Source organism: Lampetra fluviatilis, chromosome 29 (genome assembly GCF_964198595.1).
Source record: "Lampetra fluviatilis chromosome 29, kcLamFluv1.1, whole genome shotgun sequence".
Taxonomy (NCBI): Eukaryota; Metazoa; Chordata; class Hyperoartia; order Petromyzontiformes; family Petromyzontidae; genus Lampetra; species Lampetra fluviatilis.
Window position 1 is genome coordinate 9,320,681 of NC_136303.1, and position 27,126 is coordinate 9,347,806.

The 27,126-nt window shown below is 46.5% G+C and overlaps 1 protein-coding gene and 1 long non-coding RNA gene across 6 annotated transcripts in view; one reads left to right on the top strand and one right to left on the bottom strand.

Annotated features, from left to right (window-relative positions):
• Window positions 1-4,604: 4,604 nt before the first annotated feature.
• LOC144943004 (uncharacterized) lies at window positions 4,605-9,571 on the bottom strand. Its single transcript, XR_013639434.1, has 2 exons — window positions 9,339-9,571; window positions 4,605-5,524 (listed from the first exon to the last, which is right to left on the bottom strand). It is a non-coding gene; the product is annotated as an uncharacterized LOC144943004 (long non-coding RNA).
• An 8,877-nt stretch (window positions 9,572-18,448) lies between these two features.
• Window positions 18,449-27,126, top strand: part of GLB1L2 (galactosidase beta 1 like 2) — a 68,030-nt gene continuing 59,352 nt past the window's right edge. Inside the window, exons 1-3 of one of the 5 annotated variants that reach the window (XM_078870122.1) lie at window positions 18,450-18,774; window positions 20,061-20,185; window positions 25,365-25,583. In XM_078870122.1, the coding sequence (XP_078726248.1) occupies window positions 20,094-20,185; window positions 25,365-25,583 (311 nt within the window). In that variant the 5' untranslated portion in view covers window positions 18,450-18,774; window positions 20,061-20,093. Of the gene's footprint in view, window positions 20,186-20,847; window positions 20,874-25,364; window positions 25,584-27,126 lie in introns of those variants that run through there. The other 4 variants (XM_078870126.1, XM_078870121.1, XM_078870124.1 and 1 more) reach the window with 4 other exon arrangements.

Genomic DNA, 27,126 nt, shown 5'->3' on the forward strand with positions numbered 1-27,126 from the left:
GGAAGCAGACCCACATTACTCATGGAAAAATCGATGAAAATTAGACATTCTGAAACCACGGCAATGTCAAAAGGTGATCAGAAGACCCTAACCTGTGTGCATGAGGACAGCCTTAGCCAGAGCTGCACAAAAGCTAAGAAGGAACAAATTGCCGAAGAAGAATTGTTAATGAGAGCAACAGGAGCAATGATATCGGATATCAATGCAGGCCAAACAAACGTCAATGTATCAAGGCTGAACTACAGGGATGAAACGGAGGGACAAGAGGATGCATCAATGGAAGTCAAAGTGAAGGCGACGAGGTCTGTTGAGGTTTTGTCTGAGCAGGATTTAGTGAGGTACAACCGGACTCTCATTGGTAAGGACAAAGTCAGTGTTGACTTTGGGAACTCGCATGCTTCCTCTTGCCACCTACAGTTACAAGACAAAGCTATCTCAGTGATGGATGAGAGAAATCTCGAGGTGATCTATGGCAGTGAAGATGGCGGTGACAAGTTGAAGCAGCAAGATTTAGAGTATAAAAGACAATCGGCAAATGTTCTAAAGTCTGAACACATGGCCACAAGCACAGTAACGTCCAATAAGGGCAACCTAAAGACTAAACACATTGAAATATTAGAGGTGCGTGACCTTGATTCCACGGGAGCATTCTCTCGTGCCGATTCTGAACTGGGATTGCGAATCGTGAGTCAAGCTGTCATGCAGCAGGCGTATAGACAGGGCGTCAACGTTTCGCCAGACACTCCTGTCAGCTCCTTACACACGACTCACTCGAATACATTGGAAGCTAGCACTGGCACTGCCACACACTTACCAGGCTCGTCATTAGCTGTGTCTAGACAAAACAGTGGCGCAAAAACCCAAATGCAGGCTTCGTCCCTGCATGGTAAGTCTGCAGACCATTTAACGAGTGTGGATTTTGGCAGCCGTCCTGCTGCATCTGACACAGTTTCAACAAATTATTCAGTGTCGTCCGTATACCATGGTCATTCCAGCAACATGGTCCTCCCAGTGCAGACAGAGGTATTTGCTGATCACCAGTCGATGGACACAACTGCAACATTCATGTCTTTGGTCAAGTCAGGGCAGTCAGAAATAACAAATTCATCGCAATCTCAAGACCTGAGCGAAAGTGGAGCAAGGCAGGGGTCAAATACATTTGAAGGAAACAAGGTAATGTTCGATAGCAGCTCGACCCTACAAGGTTCGGGAGTTCAAGATCGCAGTTCACTGTCGAAGAGGACCAAAACCATTATTGAAGGGAGGAGTGTGACACCAGCAATAGAAGCTGTAAAACATGCTCGAGATTACCCAATGGCTGTCACCTCTGGGGATCGTCAAGGAGCATCTGGAGCAACATTTTCAAAAGCCTCAAGAAGCACCATATCTTCATTTTCCTCTAGTCAGCCCAGCAGCACCACAACTCAGACAGAGCCTTTGTCACCGTCCCAGTTCAGGGAAGAACCGGGACAGTTCACTTTTCAGAGTTCAGAGGTCATCATAGAATCACAGGCTGGAGACACTGTTGAATTTGGAACTAAACAGACATCCAACACTTCTGATATCAGGAGAGTCCAATTTGATAACGCGAGCCGAGAAGATCGCTCATTATCAGGGAATACAAAATTAATTCTGGAGGGAAGGAGAACAGACGTGTCATCATTGGCAGGAGGTACAAATATAATTGACATTCAGAAGGGTATGCAGTACAGCACAGCTGTTGGCCATCGGTCTAAAGGAACTTCCCTAGGCGGTGTTCCAGAAATCATTACAACAAGTGCCATCACATTTTCTGCACCAGTGTCCACACATCAGTCCTTTAATATGCAAACAGAACCATCAAAAACTTTAGTTGTTAAATCTGTGCAGCATTCTGTTGGGGGTGGTCAAGAAGGAAATATCGCTACAGCTGGTACAGGTCTTATTCAAGGCTCGAGTTCATCCTTTTCTGCTGGTAAAACCACAAGTGTGAAGAAAACGATGTTATCATCACAAACTCTAATCAAAAGTAAAGACTCTAGTTCAGAGGCAAAAGTGCTGCATTCAAAGCCTCACCAATGTAAAGACAGCAGCAGTGATGTGCATGGAGAAACATTGCAAAGTTTAGAATGCTCTGGAATGGAATTTGAACACAGAGGCACCCAACGCGTGGGCAGTCAAGAGCAACAATTTGTTTTAGAAACGATGAATTCAACTATTGAAGGAACACAAAATTATGCATCACCATCACTAAAAAGTGACACAAAGGTGCTATTTAATAAACAAAGGAGCTATACCGGAGATGTAGAGTTTGGAGTTCAATCAACCACCCGTGCTAATTCCATAAACAGCTCCAGTGGATTTGTATCATCACTTTCATCCATTCAGCAGAATAAAATAGAAAGACCACCTTTACCCGCACTGGCAACGTCTCTGGAACACAATGTTGGTGACACTTCAAAGGTATATTCCACAAGTGCTGACAGATGGTCTAAGCAAAGTTCTTTGTCGTCATTTTCTTCCGATGAACACGGCAGAAATACGATCCAAGGGCAAACGATTTCTTCTATACCTGCAAATAAAGGGAAATGTTTGGATATAAGAGAGAGCTTCACTGCATCTACACAACCTGGTGGACTCAAACCAGGCTCTGTTCAGCTAACACTTCCAGAAGAACTTTCCAAAAAACAGGAAAAAGAAAATCAATCTGTCAATTTAGTAACACAAAATACGTATTTCAGTTCCATCCAAAAGAGCCCTCAAAAAGAAATGACAAACGCAAGCAGCACTTTCATTGAATCAGGAACGGCAAAGCTATTGAGTGAATCAACACAGTTAAATACCAAGTTGAAACTTGCAGATAATTCTATGCCGTTCCGTACAAATAAGACATTAGTACAGCCATCGAGTGCAACCAACAGTGGCATTCAATCTGCTGATAAAATGCCAAACAGTGTTTCTATAAGAGGTTCAGAGGCTTCAGCCATTACCAAATTGCATGGATCTTCACTAGGTGCCGGTTTGTCAAGCTCGCAAGGAAAATGGGAATCCTCACAGGGTGTCCTGACTGCTCTGGCTGCCACAGGTTCAAAGGGTCATGGCATTGTTTCAGAGGAATTTGGGCACAAGCAGCTTACTAGTCCAACAAAATCAATGGGTCAGAGTCATTACGCTTCCAAGTCTTCCTCAGCAGGTACTATCTCGTCCGACATGGGTGGCAGTGGACGTTCAACTTCTTACCAGATTTCAGCGTCTGACAACACTGTTGAAGGTCACGTTAAACATGCAATGTCGCTATCGCAACAGGCTACAACATACCATCTGCAGCCATTACATGAGGCTGTTGCCCCAGTTAAAGGTGCTGCATTTTCTGCTTCACTAGAGCAGCATTCACTTTTGCATCAACAAAACGTTAGTGGAGCATTTGGAAGAGAACTACTGGAAACAGCAGACAAGTCTCAAGCTCAGCTTGGGGGCATGGTGAGTACAAGAATGACCACATGCGATGCAACTGCAACACAGCGTGGCATCTGTACAGTCACAGGCTGGGAAGGTTTCACAATCTGTGCAACTACAGAGAAACATGACCCGTGAGACCACCGCATCCCAACGAACAAACCAATCTGATCACAGGGAGAAACAAGTCTCTAGCCACACGTCCATCCGTGCAAAGCCCTCCATTTCTGGTTTGAAGCAAGCAAGAGGCGGTGATGAAACGATACGGATAGTGAGAGATAAATCAAATGTCACGCCAGAAGAGGAAGCAGGGTATTTCAGATCATTCCATAGATACGTGAGTGGCCAGACGAGCCTGGGCACTGGATTCTATGAGGTACATTCTGTTTAATATTCATTGACCATCCCCATGATGCTTAGTCTCACTTTCACAAGCAAAATAGTAAATGTTTCTAAATCGCATGCAACTGCCATTTCAAAATAGGTGATATGTTGCTATGCACACAACATGTAACTTCAGTATGCATATTGTATCAAGTGTTGTTATCGTAACATGAGTGTGCTGGTGAACTTTTTATTGGATTCAGAATCACACTCTTCCATTATTTTTTCTAAAGATTGGATAATCTAAAATAGGTGTCATATTTGGATGCAAACTTGTATCAGGCTTCCTTTAAAACGTCCACCTTCCAATTCAAACATGAACATTGATTTTTTTATTGGGATTTTTTAATGCTAAATTTCACGTCATAATTTTTGGAGGGCTGTAATTTTTTGGCGGCCAATGTTTTATATATAAAATTATGATTTTATATTTTGTTTCAGCTCTCTATAAACTATCTAGATGCTAAATTTTGTGGGCCTAGCTTTAGAAAAATATAATAATTTCACCTCAATCTTAGGTAGCTAAAATTTGTTTCTTGAAGTGTAGTTATAACCATTGACCTATACTTTTGCCAAATACCGTATCAGCTTTCCAGCACTTCTAGGATAGTGTAGTAACGCTCACGACTCGTTCACACCGGAGTTGGAGGCACACTTGTTTATTTAACACCAACGTTGTGACATACACATTTGAGGGGGTATCGGCCCCCTCACCCGTCTATCTGAGGACACACCTCTCTAGCTAACCCTAGCCTGCCTCTGAGTCCTCCACTAATGGGCTAGGGGAGGCTATCTTGGCCCGACACTGGTCAGTCGGGCCCGGTACCCAGAGTCCAGACCAGCACTGGCTCTGGCTCTGGTACCACGCCACTGGCTCGAGCCTGCGCGGTCCTGATAAGGACGGCGTACCAGGGGGAGTCCAGGGCTCTATCTCAGACGTCTTCCGCCTCCTCTTCTTTAGCTAAACATCACTCCCGAGCCCTTCGATACATTCCCCTTTTATACCCAACCCCTCCCTGAGGGGTGGGGCCCCGGGGGATCATAACGACCGAATCGACCCCCCAGGGTGTCTGGCGCGGACGTCGCAGAGGGCACCTGCTTGTGCACACATGTAGCCCCGCCTACTGTGTTTGTTTACCATAGGCTGCCATGCATAACGGGCTCTCTCTCTAACACCCCTACATCACTCCCCCCCGCATAGCATGCAGCCGTCCCGGCTGCCAACATACAAAAATTTGACAATAAAGGTGCCTTCACCCCCTGACCGCGCGTGTGCCTCACTATTTTTGAACAATAACAGGAACCAGAACAAGAACGCAACAACAAGATGAGAAACAACCCGACGCACCCCCCCCCGAATAAATACGAATTCCGTAAAAAAACAGCCTATATACAATCAGCAGGGAACCCACCACGCACACACAACACACGGTGAACCCAACATATGTACATCCGAGGAGCGGGGAACACACCACCCACACAACACCCAATAAACACAACAGCTATGTACACATTTTCCGGCCTCACAACAGTTTGCGCATTTTAGCGCGCGTCCTTGCAGCGGGCCCCTCGCACGGGGTAACCCCGCGTGGCGGACCATCAGGTGGCGACTGTCCGTCTTGGGGTGAGCATTCATCCGACTCCGCGTGACCCTCGGTATCCGCAGGAGGGGTGATCGGGCGTGAGCCCGTCACTCCCGATGCTCCTGAAGGTGGCACAGCCGGCAAGGCATTAGGTGAGAGCGACGGAGACGGACCCAGCGAGTCGGCCGACCCCCCACACGTTTGGCCACGCGTGTGTGAAGTGGGATTGTGTACCGCTGCGAAGGGTTTCAACCTAGAGGGGTGCACGAACCATCTCCGCTTCCCCCACTTTATGCGCACGCACTGCGGACGTAACACCTCCACCACTTCCACAGGGCCCCGCCACGGCCGCACCAGTTTAGAGGAGGTTGCCAGTGGCACCTGGGGGCAGTGCAACCATGCCTTGTCCCCCGGCTTCCACTGCAGTATGTGCGCTCGACTCAATCTGAGGCGCTCATTCGCCTTCTGACGGAGGTCAGAGTTTTGCATTGCAGCATCCCGTGCCTCGGTCAATTTGTCCAGATTAAATTTAACATGGTCAGCCAGATTAGTTTTTCCCTGCGGCACGGGGATCCGCAACTGGGCACGAACAGGCGGGTCTGGTTCTCGGCCGTACATGAGGTAAAAGGGAGAAAACCCCGTAGCTGCATGGGGTGCCATCCGGTACGCCGCCAAGACCCCCTGAATTTGTAGGTCCCAATCCGTTTGCGAGTCCGAAACTTGTTGTGATAACATGGACGAGATGGTGCGATGCAAACGTTCGACCATCCCGTCAGTTTGTGGGTGATATGGGGAGGTCCGAATTTTCTTTGTGCCCAGGAGATCGCAGACTTGTCTGAGTAGTTTACCGGAAAAATTTCTGCCCTGGTCGGTCAGCAACCTCTCCGGAGCACCTTTGTCCAGGACATAACCCTGAACAAAGGCCTCCACGATGGCTGCTGCCGACTGGTTGGCCAGAGGCCAGGCCATAGGCCAGCGTGTAAAATACTCGACACCAGTCAACAAATATCTATTCCCCCTGGGGGTGGCGGGGAATGGTCCCAAAATGTCCAGAGCGACCAGCTCGTTTATCCTGGACACTTTGATCGATTGCAAAGGCGGGTTAGACTCCCGTGCCGGCGGTTTGCGTTGTGCACATTGAGGGCATGATCCCAACAAATCCCCAACATCCCTCGTCATGCCAGGCCAATAAAAATCAAGTTGCAACAAGGCGAGAGTCTTTTGGGTCCCCAGGTGTAGGAGGCGCTCATGAGCGGCCCATACCACCCTACCCCGCAACCCAGTAGGGACCACCAGCCGATGTCGGCGTGACTTCCCGTCCCAATGCATCAGCAGACCTTGGCACATTTCCCATGCGTCGGAACCACCTCTTTTTCCCCCCGCCGCACCGCCAACGCGACGTCGCCACCCGAGGAGGGAGACATCCTCCATCTGGAGGCGCCCCCATTCAATGACGGGCAACCCCAACAGGGAATCTTTGCCCTGTTGTTCGATCGAATTAGGAACCACTGCATCGTCGTCGTTGGCGGCCGCCAAGACAGGTAGCGATGTGTCCCCTGGAGGCCTGCAACGTCCAGACCCCAGGAGGCATGCACACTCGGAGGCGGTTGGCAAGCGTGACAGAGCGTCCGCGTTGGTGTGGCGAACGCCCTTACGGTATGTGGTTTGGAAATCGTAATCCTGGAGGACCTCCAACCATCGGGACAATTGTCCCGATGGCTGTTGAACCCTCAGGGCGTACTGCAGTGCCGCATGATCTGTGCGGACGGTGAAACGCCGACCGTACAGATATGGGCGATACTGTTGGATGAAATGGACAATTGCCAACAGTTCCCTACGGGTGACACAATATCGTTGCTCCGCTGGAGACAACACCCGACTGCCGTACGCAACCACATGTTCCACGCCGTCAACCACCTGGGAGAGCACGCCCCCAATACCCGTGTTGCTCGCATCGGTGTCGAGCAAGAACGGTTTTGAAAAATCAGGGTAAATCAGGGGAGGAGCGTTTACCAAAGCATCCCGAAGGGAGCAAAAAGCAGCCTCCTCCTCCTGACCCCAGCAAAACCGAACCCCTTTAGATGTTAAAGCATGTAGGGGTTTGGCGATAGTCGCAAAATTAGCGACGAAGCGTCTATAATACGACGCAAACCCAATAAAACTCCTAACCTCTCCCACTGAGGTGGGAGTCGGCCAGGAGCTTACACACTGCGTTTTGGCGGGATCGGTAGAAATACCTGAGCGCCCCACGATGTGCCCCAAATAACGCACCGACTCGCGTAACAAATGGCATTTTTGGGGCTTAAATTTCAAATTAGCAGCCCGCATCTTTAGGAAAACCGCCCGCAACCTCTGGAGATGTTCCTCAAAAGTTTTGCCAAAGACAATGACGTCATCCAAATAAATCAGGCACGACTCCCATTGCAATCCAGCCAAAACCAATTCCATCAACCGCTGGAAAGTTGCCGGCGCTGAGTGTAAGCCCATCGGCAACCGGTTGAATTGAAACAGGCCGTGCGGAGTACGGAAAGCAGTTTTAGGCTTTGAATCATCGTCCAGAGGAAGCTGCCAGAATCCCGAAAGTAAGTCCAATGTGGAGAAGAATCGCGCTCCCGCCAAGGCGTCAAGCGATTCGTCCATCCGTGGGAGCGGGTATGCGTCGGCAACCGTAATTTTATTAAGGCGCCGAAAGTCAACGCAAAACCGCAACGAACCGTCCTGCTTCTTAACCAGGACGATCGGCGCTCCCCAAGGGCTGTTGGAGGGAGAAATTATGTCGGCGGCTAGCATGTCATCAACAGCCGATTTGACATGGTCCTTTTCGGCGGGACTCAACCGAAAAGGATTTAGGCGTATTGGCGCGCTGTCACCCGTATCAATATGGTGACGCAGCAGATGAGTGCAGCCCAAATCGTATTTATCCCGACTGAAAACGTCGGAAAATTCCCTCAGTAGTGTCTTAAGACGTTGGCGCTCTAAATTTGACAGGTCCGTCGATCCCGCGCAAAGCGCCTCGAGCCACCCTTCATCGCTGTCTGAATGTGGTCGCGGTGCAGGGGCAGCGCCGACATGACTCGCGACGGGTTCCTCACAGGGCACCGGCGTTGCGTGAGCAAGCACGGTCCCCTGTGGGACCACCACCGTCTGCGAGCCCACATTGAGGACCGCGATGAAGGGTTCTCCATCCCCTCTCACTATGGTCTGGGCCGGGAGTAAATTAGGTCCACTGACCCCGGCCCTAGACGGTCCCAGCAAAACCCCTTGAGCCCCAATGCCCTTAGCGAAGGGCCGCCGAAGTCTCAAAGGAATTAACATTTGCGCCCCCGGAGGAACGCGCACCGTTCTATCTACGAACGCCGGCACCGTCGCGAACGCCGTCCGGCTCGTAGCGGGGGATGGCAAAAACGCCATGCGTCGGCCCGATGGGAGCTCAATGCATCCCTGGTCGATTAATATCCTAATCGGCATTTTGGCCAGGAAATCCGTCCCCAGCAGGCACGGAACCGCCAGCGAGGAGGAAACAAAAATCGGCCCAGATAATTTAATATCCCCGACACAAATTTGGGCTCGAATTTGTCCGATGATGCCAAGTGAACCCCCGTTAGCAGCAAAGAATGGCACGTTAACAGGCATCAAAGGACGGCTTTGGGCAGGGAGAATGTTATAAATCAACTCCGAAATAATGGTCGCCGATGCTCCTGTATCGACCAGGATGCGCACCTCGACCCCATCGATGTGACCCACAACGGCCGACGACCCTGACGACGCGGCTACAACCCGATGGGCCAACACGGACCACTGGCTGGGTTCAATCTGAGTACCCAGAGCGGTGCGTGTTGGTGCCATGGTACGCGATATTGGCCCCCCCTTCGCTGCGGTGTTTAAGTGTGCGACGGGCGTGTGCGTGGGCCAAACGTGAGGGGTGCCGCGACTCGCCGGATTATGATGGTGGAGCTTGTGACGAGGGCCGGCGTCCCGTTGAGGTGTCGTCCTGCGCTGCCCAGGAGAGCGGCACCCCGAGGCGACGTGGCCCCGGATGCCGCAGTTGTAACAGCGTGGAAGCGCTGGTGACGACGATGGATGTTGTAGACGGCTTGAACCGGCCCGGTCCTCCCGTACTCCCGCTCCATGCTGCCGTTGATGGTCGATGGCGCAAACCTCTTCCGCCGGGAGGGTGGCTGCAGCGACGGCACGCCCGCTCGCCGCCTTGCTGGCCTTCCGTCGTTGAGAGGACAGGTTTGCGTGGAGAAGACGGGCCGCTTGGAGGGAGCACATCTCTGCATCGTCCTGTGCGACAATGACGATGTCTAAGTCGTCCGCCAGCAAAAGTATCTTCTCTGTCACCATGGCGTCGACACCCTCGTCATCCATTCGTGGAAAGGCCTCCTTCGCCAGTGCCAGGAGGCTTGTGCGGTACGCCAGGGGCGACTCCTTCGTCCCCCGCTGGCGATCGTAAAAGAGTTGGCGACAGTCCGATGGTGGACCATATACCGCCGACAGCACCTGCATCGCCTTCCGCAGCGTGGAGCGCCTCTCCTTCGAAGCCGATGTTAGAGTGGCGAGGGCGTCGCTGTCGAGAAGTGCTGGCAGCGCGCGGAGAGCCTCGGCGTCTGTCCACTGTGCCATCTCCTGGTGAGCGAGGAAGCGCCGCTGGAAGCCGCCCCAGTCGCCATCCTCGCCCACAAATTCCTTGAGTGGAGGTAGCCGCTGATGTAAGGCAGCGGCTGCAGAGGAAGAACGCACTCCCTCGTCCGCCTCACTCAACTCAGCGTCGGCACGAACCAGCGATGGCATCGCCGGTCGCACCCGTGGTGACGTTCCGCCCGTTGGTGGTGACGCGGCAGGTACTGTACTCCCGCCGTTGGACGCGATGCTTAGAGCGGCCACGCCCTCAACAGCAGCTGCAGCGATGGCGGGAGTTTCAAAATGTTGCTCCGTGGAAATGGCGGGAAGGCGCTGTGATCGTCGGCTGCCGTTGCCCCGTGGCGGTCCCGCAGCCCCCAGCTGCGTGATGGTGTCGAGCATGGCGGCTGCGGCGTACAGCAGCTCGGTCAGCTTCGCGTGCGCCTCCCTCAGCCCCTCCATCGACGGCTCCCCTTCCTCCAGCTGCTGTGGCGTGGATGCGCCCAGCCCCGGCTGGTCGATGGCATCTTCAGCCGTCTCGGGCCCTCCGACTGCAGTGGTGTCTTCTGCCTCTGGTACCCCGACTCGAGTCGTCCGACGTGTATCCATGTTCGTACTTTGTTTCACTTCTGACGCCAGATGTAGTAACGCTCACGACTCGTTCACACCGGAGTTGGAGGCACACTTGTTTATTTAACACCAACGTTGTGACATACACATTTGAGGGGGTATCGGCCCCCTCACCCGTCTATCTGAGGACACACCTCTCTAGCTAACCCTAGCCTGCCTCTGAGTCCTCCACTAATGGGCTAGGGGAGGCTATCTTGGCCCGACACTGGTCAGTCGGGCCCGGTACCCAGAGTCCAGACCAGCACTGGCTCTGGCTCTGGTACCACGCCACTGGCTCGAGCCTGCGCGGTCCTGATAAGGACGGCGTACCAGGGGGAGTCCAGGGCTCTATCTCAGACGTCTTCCGCCTCCTCTTCTTTAGCTAAACATCACTCCCGAGCCCTTCGATACATTCCCCTTTTATACCCAACCCCTCCCTGAGGGGTGGGGCCCCGGGGGATCATAACGACCGAATCGACCCCCCAGGGTGTCTGGCGCGGACGTCGCAGAGGGCACCTGCTTGTGCACACATGTAGCCCCGCCTACTGTGTTTGTTTACCATAGGCTGCCATGCATAACGGGCTCTCTCTCTAACACCCCTACAATAGTATTAACATGTGTATCACTCACACACGCACGCATGACTGACTGATTTATACAAAATTCTGTGACCATAAAATTTTGGCATGATATTATGACTATATTAAAGTTTCACCTTATATATGATGTATATTTCCAAGTGTTATACAAATTTAAAAGTTTTCGGTGTATTTGTGATAAAGATTCATATACATCTTCTTAGGTTTTCCATTCATTGGCTACCATAGTCTGATGAGCTCCCCCTAAGTTTGTACCCATCATCATTTTCGTTCTTTTGTCTATCATGTGTATTAGACCTCCCCTCCTCCTCTCTGCCCATTGTGTTGGCGGGTGCAGTGGCTGGCCGCTTGCGAACAATCGCTCCATTGTGTTGGCGTGTGCAGTAATTGGCCGCTTGCGCACAAGCGCTTCCACGTCCATCGCCCACCCTTTTGGCCTCGCCCCCCCTCCCTCCCGATACGTTCCTTTCATTGGCTACCATAGTCTGATGAGCTCCCCCCTCCCTCTCCCTCCCCCCTCAACTCGCTTTTAAGGGATTACATCTTGAATCATTGCCTCACTTGATACAGCTAATCTGGCTGTGACGGTCCCACCTGATGACGGAGACTTGTGTTGCCTCCGAAACGTCGTGATTTTTGTTTTTATTTTATTTTACTTTCTACGTGACTTTACCGAAAAAACCTAAGAAGATGATTCCTTGCAGTCACGAAAGCTTCAAATCTAGAATTCATATACATGTTCTATCCAGACTATAGCCTCATATGGTAATTAACAATTTCATGACATCATTGCCTTAACCTGGATTGATGGAGTTTTATAATTACTTTTTTGTAAACATGTAGACATATAGGCAAATAAAATGTCATGCTAAGCAGTTCCTTTATACTTACGAATACTCATATCACTGTTATGTAACCCAACAAAAAAACGTATTTTTCATTTCCCACGCGTTGTGTTTCCTCGAATCTGTGGGATTGCCCTTGAAGATGAAAGAGCGTGGCTCATCTTCGAAAAGGACGCTTTTAGGCCAACATCAACACTTGTCTTCACTATCAAAGGAAACAAAAAAGTACCCAGTACAATTATGTGACAGTACACTCGGTTTTAAATTCACGTTTTTACATAAACACAGTGTCATGTTGTAAATAAGTGAATATTATTGTACATTGTTCTTTGCAATATTTTCTCTGCCATTCTGTTGCAGGTGAAGAAGATTTATGGCCTGGCCCCACAAGCCTATCTCATCGGCATCAGCAGTGACAATGACCTCTCCAAACAAGAGTGAAAAATACTGTCCTGAAATGGACCTTTGTGTCTTCTTATATTTCTAAAATATACAGGAGCTCGACATCATGAGCTGCTTAACACGTCGGCTTTCGCGACCAATATCCATAATATAGGTTTGTTGGGTTAAATTGTTTTTTTAGGTTAGGTTAGATTGCAAATGTTGTGGATTTGCTCTCCAACACACCAGTGTGCTGCACTAGTCACATATTTGGCATGTTCTATTTACGTGACAAACCTTACCAATTGGCTGTGTCGGGTGGTGGCGGGTATAACAACACATTTATATTTACGCGATCTAATAAAAAAAAAACTATATTATGGATTATTATGATCTGCATCTATCTAGTTTTTTTCATCTTCCTCTGCAAATATTTAGTTTTTATGGCTGACTTTATTGACACATTTGTCCATGGCATTAGCCTGAGGCCATAATTACTGTCACAGGATCGTTTGAAACTACAGCAACATATTTTAGTAACGTGGACTTTAAACTTTTAAACGGAGTCAATTTTGAAGGTATCTAAAAGGCTGCTTAAAGTGGGTCATGCTTTGTTTGTGAAGCCATCCAGAAGTGCCTTCTCTGCTACCTTCATTGCATCATTACTACTAAAGGGGGAATGTCACCGTGAACTTTAGACTCATTGGCTCCTTGATCCATGTTGAGGACTCTCTCTGCCAGACTGACTGTTTCATTCATTCTGTATTCAACCACTCCACTGCAGATCACAACACTTACATTTCTGCTTCTTCCCTTAAACTGCGCTAACTGTAACATTGGCTCCCATCAACTCTTTTCCAAATATGTAATTACCTTGCTCAATTTCATTAAATGTGTTACACTGTTACATGTGACAACTTTAATTGTGGCGTTTGTTGCTTATCGCTTTGCATTTTGGGACTTTGGCCATGTGCTCAGGAACTGTGATTTAATTATCGGTCTAGATAAGGCTTACTAGATTCCTCAATTATAAATTGCAGTATAGTGCAGTGTTCAATATTGTTTTATTTCAGTTAACAAAATTGTGGTTATTGCACGGATATCTTTGGCAAATTCCCAGAGATATCACAGTACAGCTGGGACTGCATTCGTTTCAGTTGAAGAAAGTCACATTTTACGAGGGCCCTTTATATCTGTTGTGAGCATGTCCATCTCTTACTTACATTTGGAGCGTCTAGCACAATACAATACTGTCTTTCAGACACGCTCTATTAAATGAATAAATTTTCCAGTTTCTTGGATGCATCTCAGAACTTGTTAGCCACTGAAGGTCAAAGTGTACCTTGGACTCATTCAGGCTGTACCCATATGGCCGTTTACATATGATGTGACTTGATTTAATCTGTTCGAGGTCTTCATCAATTTAAAAAGAATTAGCTTCCATATCTTGCGCCATATATTTATACTCGTTTAATAACATGCTTTGTTTAATACGTACTGTGTACCAAGCCAATGCCTTCTTGCACAGTAATCTTTCGGGTTTGTAAATGTACGTATAATCATACTGTGGTCGTGTTTTACAGTTTTGGTTTAATTAAACTGTCATAATATTTAAATGTGAAATGTAAAACATAAATACTAATTCGAATAACTTTTTTTTTTATTCAGAGCATGCATGTTAAATTACATCTTTAAAGAGTAGGATTGTTTTGCTATCGTGTATAGACTCAGCATAATATTGGCACGATATTCTGTATGTAGCATGTTTTCCTTAGCCTTTGAAAATTTTAATTAATTTTCTGCAATTCACGTAATTGGATTACTTTGACCCGGGGCGGGGGGGGGGCTTGGTTATGTTACTCGCCAACGTGTACAGCTCGCTGCACAGGGCGAATACATGTTCGACCGTGTGTAATTCCTATTGTTACTTCATACATTTTTGCAGCATTAACAATCATGCAGTATAAGCATATATTCTAGGTAAGTGTATTTTACGTTTGGAGATGACATGGTGATATTGTGTAGGTGAAATGTGCTAGTGAGTAAAAGTTTCTTAGAAACGTTACACGAAAGGTGAATGGTCTACATCTGGATAGTACACCTACACAGATAACCGTGTATACTAATTTAAAGTAGCTAGCTTGCGGATACTGTTCATTGTCCAATGTTAAGTTGTAACGGATATCCAGTACATATTTAAGAAAGCTGTTCACACATTCTGACTGTTTTGAAAATACTGTATTAATAAACATGAAACCCACACAATGTATGTGTTGTGTCAATAATTAATTAAAGCTTATGAAATCACTATACCTACTGTACTGTAGTTTCGCTCAAGCTAATACTGCAAAATTATACAACAGAATCTGTGAACAAAAAGGATACCCGTTTCTAGTATATTTGTATTACTGCATGTACTTGCATATGCCCTGAACATGTGTATATTGCTTTCATAACTAGGTAGAAGCCTGTTGTGACATCTGTGGAATGGGGTTCGCTTAGGTACAATAACAAGGGCTTATTTTTGAGAATATGGCTTCATACAGTACCAGTATTAATGTAACACTTTGCCATGCATTTGTTCGGCATTCAATCGCTTACTCCTGTGTGCCACGTGACCAGGGTTTTAAGCACTTGCTGTACTTTACAGCACGGTAGGAATTTCAGGTGGAGGTGGGGTTGAAACAAATTAACAATTGCACATTGGCTAAGCCACTAAATTATACATCCAGCTAAGGATGAGTGTATGTGCATTCAGAGTTTGAGATGCAACAATGTAGCACACAAGCACATTTTGACGAAATATTACATTAACTGACGGCAATAAGTCATTTCAATATTACTTATTTCCCAGATTGCCTCCATTCATTTGAAACCATTAATGTGAAGTAAAGTTTTAAAACGAACACTAATCAGTAGGGAAATGTATTGTAGTGGTTTCTTGAAGTTTCAATAATTTTAGTTGAATAGGTTTAGGCTTTATATTGGTACAAGTAAAAAAAATAAAAATCCATTGAGCAATATATTATTTTTCAATGGGGACATGCTCACAAAAACGTGATTACAAAAAAAACCTGAACAAAACAATCAAAAAACAACTGTACATGGCCAAGTTTCAAATGGCAAGGTCTGCATCAACATGGTACAACGAGCACATTAAAAACCAAGGCTAAAAAACAATACGTGCCAAAAATATATATGTAACGTAATGTACGCAAAGCAGAGTGTTCATGTAGTTGTGGGATACGAATTTCGTACAGTCTATTTACGAATTTACCCTCTTATTTACAAACAATGTTTGAGAGTACTGTACGGTATATAATTGGATGCCGTTCTCATCCACTTAATGGGAACACTTCCAAATGCCGGCGAATAATAGGAACTTATTGGTACGCTGGGAATCGAAGACTCAGTGGACTTTACATCTTTCGTGGACAATATAAGTTGTGGGTACGTACTACGTAGTATGGTTGCGGACAAGAGGAGTTCTGCACAGTAGTTAATGGTTTGACTGCACATGAGTGGAAATGGCCTTGCCTCACATGCATACCTGTCAACCCATACGGTTTACCCATATTCTTGTACAGGTAAATTGAGTTTTCAGGTCCGTGCGGCATATAGCCATTTCAATACGGGCAAAACAAATGTCTATTTGCATGTTTCTCCCTTGTGATGGGACTTTGTAAGATGAACGTTGAGATTTATAAGGGGCACGGGGTGACCAATACGGTCTGAATTGGTCTGTAATAAGGTAGGCACTGACAAGGAGGTAACAAGTATGCAGACTGCTGGTGGTAAGTGCTTTTAACAAGTAGCGCCGATGAAGGCCGGAACAGTACACGAGGGGGTGGGTGGCCAGCACCACGCCGACCACCTTTGTCTCCCCAGTGGCGATGTTTACACTGATGCCAGGTACTCATTTAAGGCCGAGTCGACCTAGGGGAGACCCAGGGCCGCCTCAAGACATACACACACACGTCATGCTTGACAGCGGGGATTCATTATGTTGATAAAAAAAACAGCAGAGGGAAGTTACTTTAAAATGGGACCTTTTTCCCAGTACCAAAATATCAAAAAGTAAGAATAGGGTTTGCCCTTTCTGGAAAAAAAACAGGTGTCAAGATGTTCAAACACCAAATAGAAACATTTTGCAAGGAATCAAGTCTGCATTAACCACACCCATATTATCGGAGCATGTTTTGTGTTTTGCATGTTCACCACAAGTACGTGTGGTAAATTCAGTACTTGATTCCTTGCAAAAGGTTGATATTTGGTGTTTGAACGTCTTAACACCTCTTGTTTTATTGCCAGAAAGGGTAAAACCTATTCTTGGTTCATAATTTGATACTGGCAAAAAAGGTCCCATTTTGTAGCTGCTCACCCCAAGCTATGTGTAGTGTGAGCAGAGCGGGAGACAAGGTTCTTGAAGAGGCACCTTCTTTATTCAACACTATCAGGTCCACAGGTTCATCCTCGCTTCTCCCGAGTCGTCTAGCCGAGCCTTAACACAACCCTGACCGTGTTACACCGACGGCGCCGACCAAGACAGCCAAGAGCTATCCGGCCGACGACAGCGACGAAAGCGGCGAAGACGACAGTGACGACAAGCGAGTCCACTTCCCAGAACCGGCAGCCACGAGCTCTCCGCTGCTTTTATGCTACCCGGTGCGGCCTGGCTCCGCCCTAGCCGCGCCTCCCTTCTCGAACCCACTTGCGGGTTCCAGGGGCTTCTAGACGGGGTCTTCTATGACCCTTGCCCCAGTTCTTCCGCCCTGCCGACACACCCGTGTATATGCTCACCGGTGTGTGTGTACTGCTCGTCCACTGCAGTTGCCGTTGCTGGACAACAGACGGCGCTATTACACTACAAATGCTCTGATAGGGCATTGTCCTTGCACTGCTTGCCTTTTGGCATTCTCTGGTCTGACACTGGTAGTGATGTAGTGGTTTCACTGAGACACACACTTGTTCTTGGAGGCAACACGTTTATTTAACAATCCCAACAAGGTAACTCCCTAAACGTACAACGTAGCTAACTAGACCCCAACGGGGTCACTACATAACGTACAACATAGTTAACTCTGTACTCTGGTCCACTACCTAACCATACAACGGGATACTATATAGCGGTAACCACCACGGGGTAACTATATAACCGGACCAGGTCCGTTAACACAGTATGCTTCACGACTAACAAGCCCCGGAGACCGAAGAGATGTAGACGGCGAGTTGATTCCCAGAAGACAGCCCAGATCGACTCTCGGGACTCGTCTCTTATGCTCCTCAGCGTGGCCTGGCTCCGCCCTCGGCCACGCCCCCTTCTCAATCTTATCAGAAGAACGAGGACCCGACACCACGTGTCCCGTTACCTCTTCTGTACGGTCACGTGCCCTCTCGTGTTCACCCAGACTATTATATCCTCCCATGCGCCCCTCTCTGCATTCACCAGAGCCATGTCCCTCATGGACTCTCCTTTGTGCCCCAGCAGCACACGCCGCTGACAGGGACATTTACACCCTGGTTCTCCTTGGAACTGCAACTGGCGCCACGCGTCGTCACGACAGTGAGACTAGACCCTACAGAAGGCTGTCTCTGGTGTATACCAATTAGTTTCAAAGACAATGCAAATATATTGTCAGAGCACGTTTTGTGTTTTGCATGTTCACCACACGTACGTGTGCTTAATGCAAACTTCATTCCTTGCAAAAGGTTTCGAATTGATGTTTGAACATCCCAATACCCGTTTTACTGCCAGAAAGGTTAACATCTATTATTACTTATTCATACTTTGATACTAGCAAAAAGGTAACCCATTTTGTAGCTACTCACCCCGAGCTATAAATACCCTGGTAGTGCATTGTCATTGGACTGCTCGCCTTTTGGCGTTCTCTGCTCTGACACTAACGAGACTTGGCCAGGCCAATCAGTAAAAAAAATGTTAAAATATATCGTCAGTGCATGCGTTTTGCGTGTTCACCACAAGGCGCTGTGCGTGGTGAATGCAGTTACAGTGACTCGATTCCTTGCGGAAGAAGTCACCGGTTTTTTGTTGTTGTTGCCGCTCGGTCTCTCCTCGCACCGGAATCACTCGCAGAGTGGGTGGGACGGCATCGTCGTCGTCGTGAAAACGATTCGGGGCGGCGATAGGGAAACAACAGAGCCTCAGCCATCGCGCCAAAGGGGGGTGTGAGCTGGCCAAACCAGTCCGAGCACGTTTTATATATATAGAATGCACACACACGCTACAAACAATTGAATAATCATCTCTCTCGAAACACACGCAAGAGAAAGTCGTGTGTCACACAGTTCCGCACTGTATGTAAACCACACACTGCACACACTGCACAGACACATATACAGTACTTGCATCTTACGTTTAAACTACAGACTGTGTTGCAACGTACGCACAACGTACAAGTTCTACATTGTTGTACGGTACATAGGGGCCGTGATCGGCACAGCACGAACACCGATGGTAGCCAGCACACTTAGCAGTACATACCAGCTCACGCACACACGCCACTGTATTCTAAGCGAGAGTGAATAGCGATATGTTTAGCGTATATTTGTAGACACTTTATCGAACGCTGCGTGTGTGTACGCGCTATACGCAGCACACAATTTCGTTGAACCGCACTGAATGTAGTTTAACTGACACACCGAATGTGCATACACAAACACACGACGGACATAGTTCTAGGCCTTTGCACGCTGCATTCACTCCCTGACTGTTAAAAGCACCGGCAGGTGATCTTAGGTCAAAGCAACACACGAGACGTGGCACACCGCGACATGAACACACCGTGCACGTGCAACAGACGTGACCACGGTGGGCCCCAAACCCACGACCCCGCCGTCAATGGCGATGCAAAACAAAAGCTGTGTACACAGCGGGGCAGGGTGGCGACTTCACTGGAGACAGCACGCACACTAAGCCACGCTGCATAGAGACTGCGTATTGTTATCATTGCACACGGTGCACACCCCCCCCCCCTACATCGACACACACACACCCCATACATCGACACACCACTGCGTCACACCTGTTGCAGTCAGCTGTACGTAAACTTTCCTGCAGCGGCGTGTCGCTTTTCAGTGTACCACCACCATCATCATCATCGTATGTTCTAGTTTATCACTCTCATTCTTGTTTCATCTCCCGAGCCGCGACGAACAGGTTGAGAACTTGGGACAGAAAGTTTGTGCTTGATAGAGAAAGTTGGGGGGAAATCCAGAAAATATCCAGAAAGTTTGTGCTTGATTGAGAGAGTTGGGGGAAAATTCAGAAAATATCCAGAAAGTTTGTGCTTGATTGAGAAAGTTGGGGAAAAATCCAGAAAAAATACAGAAAGTTTGTGCTTGATAGAGAAAGTTGGGGAAAAATCCAGAAAAGATATAGAAAGTTTGTGCATGCTGAGACCAACCCCTCACCCCCCCAAAAACAACTTTGGACCGAATGAGTTCCATTGCCATTGCTCCGTGAAGTTTTAGTGAAGTCCACTGACGTTATAAGCTAAGCGCCACACGGCCACAGATAGCCACCCACGTGCGTTGTTGTGAGTTTCCGCGTTTGGCTCACGTTTGCCGTGCCGCAAATACAGCGACAGAGAAGTGCAGGTGGGTGGATTACAACCATGGCAAGCGTCACCATGCGAAAGTCGCAGAAGAACCGCGTTTACTGTTTATTGATCGTGCTGTTCGTTTTGGTGATCATCTACATGCTCAGGTGAGTGGCGTGCAGGTGAGTGTGTGTGCGCAGATGATTGAGTTTGTGCGTGCAGGTCATTGTGTGTCTTAAGTTCAGGTGAGTGTGCGACTAAGTGCAGGGGGGTGTGTGTGCAGGTGAGTGAGTGAGTACAGGTGAACGTGTGCAGGTGAGTGCGTCGAAATGTGCTGGTCAGTGAGTTTGTGTGTAGGTGAGTGTGCAATTGAGTTTCCAAGTGCAGGTGAGTGTCTTGAGGGTACAGATGAGTTAGTGTGCGAGTGTGTGCAGGTGAGTGAGTGTGCGAGTGTGTGCAGGTGAGTGAGTGTGCAATGTAGGTAATTGCGCGTCGAGCTTCAACGTTTAGGTATGTGCACACTGTAGATGAAGTTGCATGGAGGCAGGGCGTGTAAACTGGTGAGTGGACAGATATGAATGCACAGGTGAGAGTGTGCATAGGTGAGTGTACACGCGTGACGATTATCAGAACCGGCCACGAGCCTCTCTTATGTCAACTCAGCTCATGAGTGCCTGGTGCGGTGTGTAGTAAACATCGCCATTGGGGAGACAAAGGCGGCCGGGCGTGGTTCTGATCACACGCCCCCTCGTGTTAGGGCTATACGGGGGATCTGTGTCTTTCAGATATCTCTACAGGTGAGTGTGTGTGGAGGTGCAGAGATGGGTGCGTCTTTGAAGAGGTGTATTTTCACAGGTGTGTGTATGTGGATTCCAGGTGAGCGTACAAATTCAGTGGTGGAGGTTAGGTTAGGTGTGTGTTAGCGAGGTGTATGTATGTGAGCTGTATGTCGGCTGTTGTATGCGCTTTGCAGTTGAGTGTTCAGGTATATTTCAAAACGTGTGACTACCATAATCGAATTATTGCACAGTACAATGCCATACTTAAGAAAATCATTTAAATATTATTGTTACAGGATATATCTAAAGGACATGTATATGAAAAAAAGTACGTTGTGGTTTAAGTCTACAGGACTGTATTTTAATTTAACCAGAGTATTACTTGAACATCCACTCCAGAGATATTGCAAGGTTCAGTCCTTATTGGTTGTTGAGTCGGGACATTACATGGAAATGTAGAATTTCTACTCCACTGCCATGACGGTCAAATAAGATGTGCTCTGCCACCAAACCGGTGCACTCCGACTTAATCTGACTGCCGTGACTACCACTGGTTTAATCACACCGCAATATCTTGTCTTGGATCAGACTTGGTGGTGGATGTGGCACGTGCCACTCTGCCAAGGGGGCTCTTAGGCACTGCAAGTTGGGTCTGCTTGGCATATGGACTTGCAGTCCAGCCCGACCACTGCTGTCTCTGCTTCAGCTGGCATTTAATTTGTGGCTCGCGAGTACATAATACAAGTACATGTCCCAGCCCTGTGCTGCTGTTTATGTAAATCGTTAATGTTCAGCTCAAGAGTTGTATTTAATGGGTGGCTCTAGGCGCTGAATGATGCACAACAGTATTTTATTGTGCCTGTTTTGGAGAATTGAGCCAGCAACATTGCATTAAATCGTGGCACAGAATCCCAGGCTCCCACATAAGCTCACAACCACCTTTTAATGATCCCTGATGTTCGTCCTCTACATCACCACGGATGAGAAGAGTTATACTGTAATAAATAAACAATGGCCTATTTTGCCACATAGACATGACAGAAATTGTGCAGTATTCATTAGTTGAATACTGTATTATGGTTATTTGTGCTGAAGCGGCCTGTCCGGTAGTGCTTATGCGAAGCATTTTGCCGACAATGTTGGTCCGCTTCATTCAACTCAGCAAAATTTGCATAAAAGGTCTGGTTCTGCTGATGAGACTCGAAACCAGACCAGAATTTTCCCGCTTAAATTATTCTGGAAAACATTGGTTTAAACTGCCCATAGGCAAAAAACATAGCACGGTTGGCCACGTGCTGCAAGAAGTTCAACATACAGTACATACATTAATTAGAATACACGTCTTTCCACTGGTGAGAAAGTACCTCCTTTTAACTACATCATTTGGTATCACAAAAGGTTACTTTACATGCTAAGACATTTATTAGAATGCTGCACAGTATTTTATAGGCTTGTCAACATATTTCATTGTTGTACGCAATTATGTGCTTGCTTCCACTTTGGCCTGGCAAGTAATATGTTCGTTTTAAGTGGTTAGCTTGTTCAGTTTTTAACTCTGCGACCAACGTTCGATTCCCAGCCTTGGATAACTTCAGTATCAGAACCGGACATGCCCTCTACCCCTTCGCCAACTCGCACTGACCTGCGCAGTGAAGTATGGTAAAAAAAAACCATAACAGACATGATTAAGGGAATGCCATTCATTGGTGGATTGAGAATGGCTGGAATTACTTTTATGCTGCACTTAGCAGACTCAATACATCTATTACAGTATTTTTTCCAGTAACTGAAATGACCTTTTCCCTATACTGTACCATAGAGTGCATTGCTGATAAATACAATTTGAAACAGTTTTTCTGACCACTTATTCAACCTTTATGGCTGGGTACAGCCAAATTAAATAAACGCCAATTTTACTACGTGGCATATTTCTGCAGTCTACTTACAATATTGCACTGTTCTTATTGACTTATATGAACCCACTAAACTCCCAGCACTGAACGCTATTGCAATACCGAATCCTGCACATTCGCAACAAAGGTATTCATTGACAGCTTGCGTGAAGGAGCAAAGCTTGTTAACATATTGTTGAATCGGCAACATTGCACAACCCTTGTGGGTTTTGGGCCAAAGTGCATTGCTATAAACGTAGAAAACCTTACGTTTGACCTTTGAGTTCTCCCTCCAATAATGGGAGAGTGCGTATAGATACTTTGAACCAAGGGATGTGTTACACAGAATGCAGTACCGTACTTAAGGTGCCAATCAAAGTCCACACAGCCAGTGTCTGTGCGGAATCGGGCACAGAAAAGGCAACGTATTTTTGAGAGGTAAGTGCCAGTTATTAAGCTCTCATTGTCACCAAATAATTCTAGATTTGAAGTTTTCGTGACCTGATGACGGAAGCTTGTGTTGCCTTCGAAACGTTGTGATTTAATTTAGTTATTTTCATTCTTTTTTTTCATCTACGTGACTTTACCGAAAGAACCAAAGAGTATGTCACCAAATAAATTAACTCCATTTGGCTAAATTCAGCCATTTAAACCTTTTTTAAAATTCATTTTCATCGTGTTCACTGTCCGTATTTAGTACTGTGCTATATTTTACAACAGGCTCGAAATGCCATATGTTATATGGCGCTGTTAATTATATTCCTGTAATTAGCATAATCATTGTCAGCCATGGTCTCTTTAGTGCTGGATTAAGGCTTCTCCATGCCTTCATGTGGTTCTGGTCCATGTCATAGCAGGTAATATACATCGAATAAACACTTTCCTCTTCGGGCACATTGGTATCTTGCTTTTCATTGTGAAGTTCAGTTTTCCAAAAGCACTCCAACCTGATCTTGTGTGCCTGTTTCATCATTTAGATTATGGTCCACATTGAATAATTTGCCCAGGGTTTCTAAATTTTTCACTGTTTTCCAGTTGTGTCGCTTAAATATATATAGTTTGTATCTCTTTTTCTTACTTGTACAGGAACTGTAGGAGGCTTTTGTTTTACCCATGTTTATTGAGCCGAAATGAACATCTTTGTTAAGATCTTTGAATTTTCTGTAATTTGTTTCCATTGGTTTGTATAACTGTGTTGTAATTAAAATAGAAGACCTCCGTTTATCTTCATGCATTTATTTCTCAATCCAATTTTCCGAAAATTCATATTAATCTTGCTGTCAACGGCTTTGGCGATAGTGTATTTTATCATCTGCTCTCTAATGTGTATGGTATGGAATAAACTAGTGAGTGGTCGGTCTCAGGTGAGAGGTGAGAGGTCAGTATGTGATAGCGACAGGTGATTGTGGTGCGATTGCCATGTCACGCAAGTCCATAGAGCGGGTGAGTTGCCCACCGGTGTGTAAGGTACACATCTTTTAACCCCGGTGAGAACGTTTCCAGAACGACATCTGGCACTAAACTAGAAAGTCTTGGCAGCACAAGCATCATCTCCAATGGAGGCAAGATATATGAATCCACTAGATAACAAACAAATTTTGTTCACATCGTCGTTCTAACTGGTTTTTATATAATAAAATAAATAGTGCACTTGATTTAGATGTTATTTTAAAGGAGGGATACTTTATTTCAGCTGACCCATTGATTTTGCAGACTCTTTATACTCATTCAAATTGGTAAAGCAAAGACTGTCATTGTCAAGTCACTCAGTACTACCTTTTCTATTTGAACAGAATTGTGATGTAAAAAAATACACTTACTTGCTCTGTATCTGTTATTTAAATCCAGTGAGAGCACATTATGATGAGTCCTGTATTAACATGAAATAAAAGTGCAAGGATAACTAAGCACAATATGGTAAATTAATTAATTAATCTATTCTGAGCTCTTTGACCATCCCAAAAGTTCTACCCCCTACTGTGCATGCATCTTTTGTGTATCACTCTGTGGTTACTGTATTACATTAACTCATGGCATGTTTGGATTTTAAAATGGACTCTGAAATTGAAAACAAAAGTTATGCAGTTAGCAATTGGCCACACCTGATGTGCTATTAATGCACACACTGCAGGAGACGTGTTTAGTGCAATCTGCTCTTGCCTAGATGCAGTAAAATAAGAACATTCACTTGGTCCAAACTAAAGTAATTTGCAGAAATGCTTTTCCTGTAAAGATGGTGATTGAAAAAATTTGCCTAATTTTGACAGAACTCTTAGTAAAGACAATAACATCTGGTAACTTGGCAACATTTGTTAGAACTGCTTTTTGTGTTTAGTTTGTTGTCCTTCCCCTGCACCTCCGATTATCACGGTTGGCGATATACGGTGAAAAGAACTTCAATATACATACATACATAACAAGCCTGATGAGACCTGGAAGATCAAAACCAGGCCAGAGTTTGCTTACTTGAACAAATGCTGTTTGACAATAATTGGTCTGGAAAACCAATACGCAGATGTGCTACACTTTATATACATTGAGACAGACCATAGTTCTGCTTATATATGTTTTTTTCTGAATTTTCCACAACAACGCATCATGATTTTTAAACATACCATACTCCCAGCAGGGCATAACCTCAGCTATGCATCTTCACACCCCACCCTGTGCTGCAGAAACCTGCAGAGCGAGGTTCAGTTGGACATGGATGAAGAAATCCTGAAAGCCGACCTCAAAAAGTCAGGCTCACTGAAGACACATGGTCAGGAGTTCACGCTTGACGGAGAGGCGCTGCACATCCTGGGAGGATCGGTGCACTACTTCCGCGTACCCCGGGAGTACTGGCGCGACCGCCTGCTCAAGCTAAAGGCGTGCGGCCTCAACACGCTCACCACGTGAGGACCGGGGCTTGATGCTTCCATGCATCACTCATGATCCAGCACTCGCTTTTTCAGTGTAGCTACTTTCTGGAGGCGTCGGTCACCTACTTAGGACTCTTCTGTCGCTGCTACCGTGGTTACTATTTCTGTGAATTCGCTCATGGATTAATTACATTTACTTCCTTTGCTGGTGGTCAGGTGCCTCATCCCCTTTCGATTGCAACTACCATGGTGACTGTTGCCATGAACTTCACTTGTTCATTCCTCCATCCATGGAGAGGGTTTAGGCTACCAGACTTGACTGTTTCATTTCATCCATACTGTGTTCAACCACCACAGTGCCGTTCAAAACACTTATCTTTGTGCTGCTTTAGTTGCATTGCTTAACTTTGTAATTCACGCGCCATCGTTTATTTTATCCAAGTTCTTGTAACATTGTTCAATTTAAGAAACACTAGTGGGAAGTACCCGGCTTTGCCTGGGCGAAAAAGACACACACATGTCGACTTACACACACACAGACATTGACCCACGCACACAAACACATCGACCCACACACACACACATGAACTCACACACATAGACTCACACACACATCGACCTACACACACTTCAAGTTCATTTATTAGGTATAGCCCTGTGAGCCATTCGGCTCTTGAATCGGGCACAACCGCAACAAACAAAAAACAAAAACATGAACAAGAAAACATCTTAAAGTGACTATGTGCAAACAGAAAATCCAAGAAAAGACAGCAAAATATTGCAGAAAAAGCACCGTACACCAACACTGTGTGCAAAAATCCCAGTAGGATGCAAGTCAACAACAACCACAAGACAACTTAGATTAAGGCCATCAGTCTAACTCTGTACTACAACAAACAAACATGGCCAAACCAAAAAACTTTTCGAAAATCACCAAAATAAAGCCATAAAAGCAATGAAACAGTGATCATAGGAACTGTGACCGAATTTTCACAATAAACGACGTAAACAACATGTACTACCAAACTCTGCAGCCATAGCTGGCTGCATGAGTCACTCCACAACAGCAGGAGCATCAGTCAGAGTATCAACATTTTTCAATGCACCTTTAAGATCAGAACACTAAATCAAAACACAGATCATACTTTGCAGCGATCATCCGGACTGAAACATTGTATTTTAGGCCACTGAATTGCAGTGGCAGCTAGGGGTGTACAATGGACTTACACACACACACATATTGACTGACACACACACATGGACTTACAAACACACATGGACCCACGCACACACATCGACTTACACACACGTACACCGACTCACACACGCACCTCAACCATTGGGAAAGAACCATCTGAGGACCCAATCAAAACCATCACCTTGCCATAAATAGCAGAGGTCACCAAAAAGATCTCCAAAATCATGAGCAAATACAGGATCCAGGTTCGATTTAACACAGTACATAAAATTTGTGATCTGATCTCATCTATGAAGGATGTGATCCCTGACATGCAATACCCCGGCGTCTACGGCAGTCGTTACATTGGGGAAACTAAGCGACATGTCTCGGACCGTG